This window comes from Neovison vison, chromosome 6, assembly GCF_020171115.1.
Source record: "Neovison vison isolate M4711 chromosome 6, ASM_NN_V1, whole genome shotgun sequence".
NCBI classification, from domain to species: Eukaryota; Metazoa; Chordata; class Mammalia; order Carnivora; family Mustelidae; genus Neogale; species Neogale vison.
Window position 1 is genome coordinate 222,965,662 of NC_058096.1, and position 3,008 is coordinate 222,968,669.

The 3,008-nt window shown below is 63.2% G+C and overlaps 1 protein-coding gene across 1 annotated transcript; it reads right to left on the bottom strand.

The window, feature by feature from the left end:
- Positions 1 to 367: 367 nt before the first annotated feature.
- Positions 368 to 2,439, bottom strand: GADD45B (growth arrest and DNA damage inducible beta). The gene is made up of 4 exons (XM_044254615.1): positions 2,157 to 2,439; positions 1,946 to 2,047; positions 1,345 to 1,567; positions 368 to 1,089 (listed from the first exon to the last, which is right to left on the bottom strand). The coding sequence occupies exons 1-4, from the start codon at positions 2,198 to 2,200 to the stop codon at positions 976 to 978; spliced, it is 483 nt and encodes a 160-aa protein (XP_044110550.1). The 5' UTR covers positions 2,201 to 2,439; the 3' UTR covers positions 368 to 975.
- Positions 2,440 to 3,008: the final 569 nt, after the last annotated feature.

The window sequence follows — 3,008 nt, forward strand, 5'->3', positions numbered from 1 at the left end:
GGGCTGCAGCCTGCTTCCCAGGGTGCGTCTCTCTAGGCCCGGAGCTCGGGGCTGGCTCCAGCACGGCCCGAAACAGCTGCAGCACAGCAGCCAGGTTTCGTAATAAACCGGTCTTTTAATTGCTATGGGGCAGGAGCAGGGAGGATTAAAAAAAAAAAAAAAAAAAGAGGCCAAGGTTTGTTGGCGAGGTTGGCGCCAGCTGCAGAGAGAAGAGGTACTGTTTCTGCAGGGGAGCCCGGCCGCTCGCCGCGACTTAGGTAACACTTCCTGGTGAGCCTGCGGAGGAGGCTTGGGGGGCAGTGCTGCTGGGGCGCAAGGGGGGGCGCAGAGGTCCTGGTCTCAGAGGTGGCAAAAACACAAGAACCCAGAAGCTTTAGAAGTTTATTACAAGGTCATTGTAGAAGTAAAAATATATGTATCTGTAAGCTTTCGAGCTCTCTCAGTGGTTCAAGTAACAAGTGCAAGTAACAAAATAGATGGTCCTTGACGTTTGCAAACTGGGAGTTCATGGGTACAGAGCAAGGTCAGCCCCAGCTCCCAAGTCCCGGAGTCTCGTCCTGGCAAGGGCGCAGACCCTCGCGCCCACGAGTCCCATGCAGATGGCAGCGCCGGTCTCAAGAAGGGTGGGGACGCCGTGGGTCTCACTCCACCCGAGTGTGGAGTCCGGGCCCTCCACTGTGGGGGCAGCCGCGGCTCCCCCACTCCAACTGCTCTGTCGCAGAGCCTGAGCTCCAGCTTCCCCTCTCCTGCTGGCCCGGGTCCCCCTCTTCTCCTCTCACGGGGGCCCCAGCAGGTGCTGCTCCCGGCTCCCCGCCCTGGGGGCGGCTGCGCGCTCCCCTCTTCTCCGATGATTCTGCCCCCACGGTCTCACACGTTGGGTTGTTTTGGGGGGTTGTTCTGGGGGGGAGGGATCAAATATTTATTTTATTTTTATTTTTGGTAGGAACCCAGCAGGTTCCGATGCTGGGAAGGGTCTCAGCGCTCCTGGAGGGAGATGTAGGGAACCCACTGGTTGTTCCCTCGGCTCTCTTCACAGTAACTGGCGACCTCCACCAGGCCGTGGCTTTTCCAGGCATCTGTGTGAGGGTTCTGCGGCGGGGGGAAAGAAGGGGTTCAGTGGGAGCCCCAGGAGTGGGCAGGGAGCCTCCCTCTCCCAGGGCCCCTCTGGGGAAAACAGGCCAGCTCAAAATAGCTCCCCATGGAAGGAGGGCCAGCCGGGGCTGCCCACGGGACGTTCCTAGCGTGGCTGAGGGCTGAGCTGGGGCGAGGCTGGCGGCTCAACTTTGTTGACAAACAGACCCCAGGTGCCCGGGCAGGGTGGGGCACGTCCCAGGCCCAACTCACCGTGACCAGGAGGCAGTGCAGGTCTCGGGGCTCGGCGGTGCCCTGGGCCTCCGCTGGCTCGCCCAACAGCTGGGCCAGACGCTGCATGCCTGACACCCGGACAATGTTAATGTCGTTGTCACAGCAAAAGGACTGGATGAGCGTGAAGTGGATCTGCAGGGCGATGTCATCCTCCTCCTCCTCATCAATGGCCAGAAGGCACAGGACCACACTGTCAGGGTCCCTAAGGGGGCCAGAGGAAGGAGATGGGTCAGCTGGGGGCTGAGGAAAGGCCACTGAGGGCAAGGGAGTTTCGAAAAGCAAAGAGAAACCGAAGGCGCGGAAGGGATCGCATGTGCATGCAGCGGGGAGGCGAGGTGGGGAGACGCACGTTTTGAGATATCTGGGGAGAAGCGCTGGAGCAAATATGGTGGTGGGCACTTGCAAACGCCGCAGTCAGGATCCTGCAACCCACCTCCCAAAGCAAGCACAGAGGCCCTCGCTCCACAGCGGGACGCGTGGGGGGAAATCCTAGCCCTGCGCGAGAGAGGGGTGCAGCAGGGGGGTGCAGAGCGGAGGGGGTCCCCACCCGCGCCCAGTCCGGGGACGGTGTGTGACTCACACATTCATCAACTTGGCTGACTCGTACACCCCCACGGTGAGGCGGTCCTGGCACTGCGCGGCCACCAGCAGCTCCTCCACCGCGGCGCTCACGGTCTGCATCCTGGGGTCAGGAGAGAAGGAGGGTCAGCGCTCCGCCGGGCCGGCCACCGATCGATCGGGACCCCGCCCGGCCCGGCTGACCTCAGGGGGCCACAGCCCGGGCTACTTACTTCTGCGCCGCGTTGTCGCACGCCACGAGCTCTTCCAACGTCATGTTGCAGTTATAATCCACAGTGGAAAGCAGCCCAGACAGTCCCAAGCGAGAAAACGCAAAATCCGAGGCCGCAAAGCCCAAAACCTTCCCACGGAGCCCGAGCGCTCGTTCAAGACCTTCGGAAGACAGCGAAATCCTCCCCCAAAGAAGGGGGCGGAAAAGGCAAAATCCTCAGCAAGAGTAATCCGCACCGCTGCGAGGACACGGATCGCGTCCGCGGCTTCGGCGATCTGAGCCCGCGGCCGCGGGCGCGGACTTTTATAGACTCGCGGCCAGAGGCGTGGCCTAAGCGGGGCTTCCGCCCCTCCTATTGGCGCGCCAACAAAGGCGAGAGAAAGGCCCGCAGCGGTTGGCCGACGCGGGCAGGGGGCGGAGCGCCGCGCAGGGGGGGCGCCCACGTGGGGGCGAGAGCCGGGAGGAGGGCGCGGGGAGGGGCGGCGGGGAGCGTGAGTGCCAGAAAAGAAAAAAAAAAGCAGAAGTTTTCCTCCTGATTTCCCGGCAGCTGCACCGCGTTTCGGGGCGCGCGCGGGATTTCCAGCGCGCAAGGCCGGCGCGGACTCTCGGGGTGGGGGGTGGCCTGGAATCCCCTCCTGGTCCCGGGAGAGTCCCCGGCCCGCGCCTTTCCCAAGTTCTGCTGAGGGCCTGCAGGAGGAGGGGGCCCAGTTAGCAGTCCGATCCCTCCCAGGCGGTGTGTGTGCGGGGGAGGGGGTGGCTGACTGCGGGGACCCCAAACGCTGAGTGACTTAACCTCTCCGGGACCCTGTGTCCCAACCTAATGGCCCCGCGACGCCGGCCTCACCGGTTTGGA

Excerpts from the sequence above, each read along its gene's own strand:
- GADD45B (XM_044254615.1), bottom strand. The coding sequence starts at position 2,200 with ATGACGTTGGAAGAGCTCGTGGCGTGCGACAACGCGGCGCAGAA. Across the intron at positions 2,048-2,156 it reads TGCGACAACGCGGCGCAGAA|GATGCAGACCGTGAGCGCCG; the intron begins GTAAGTAGCCCG and ends TCCTGACCCCAG. Across the intron at positions 1,568-1,945 it reads TCAGCCAAGTTGATGAATGT|GGACCCTGACAGTGTGGTCC; the intron begins GTGAGTCACACA and ends TGGCCCCCTTAG.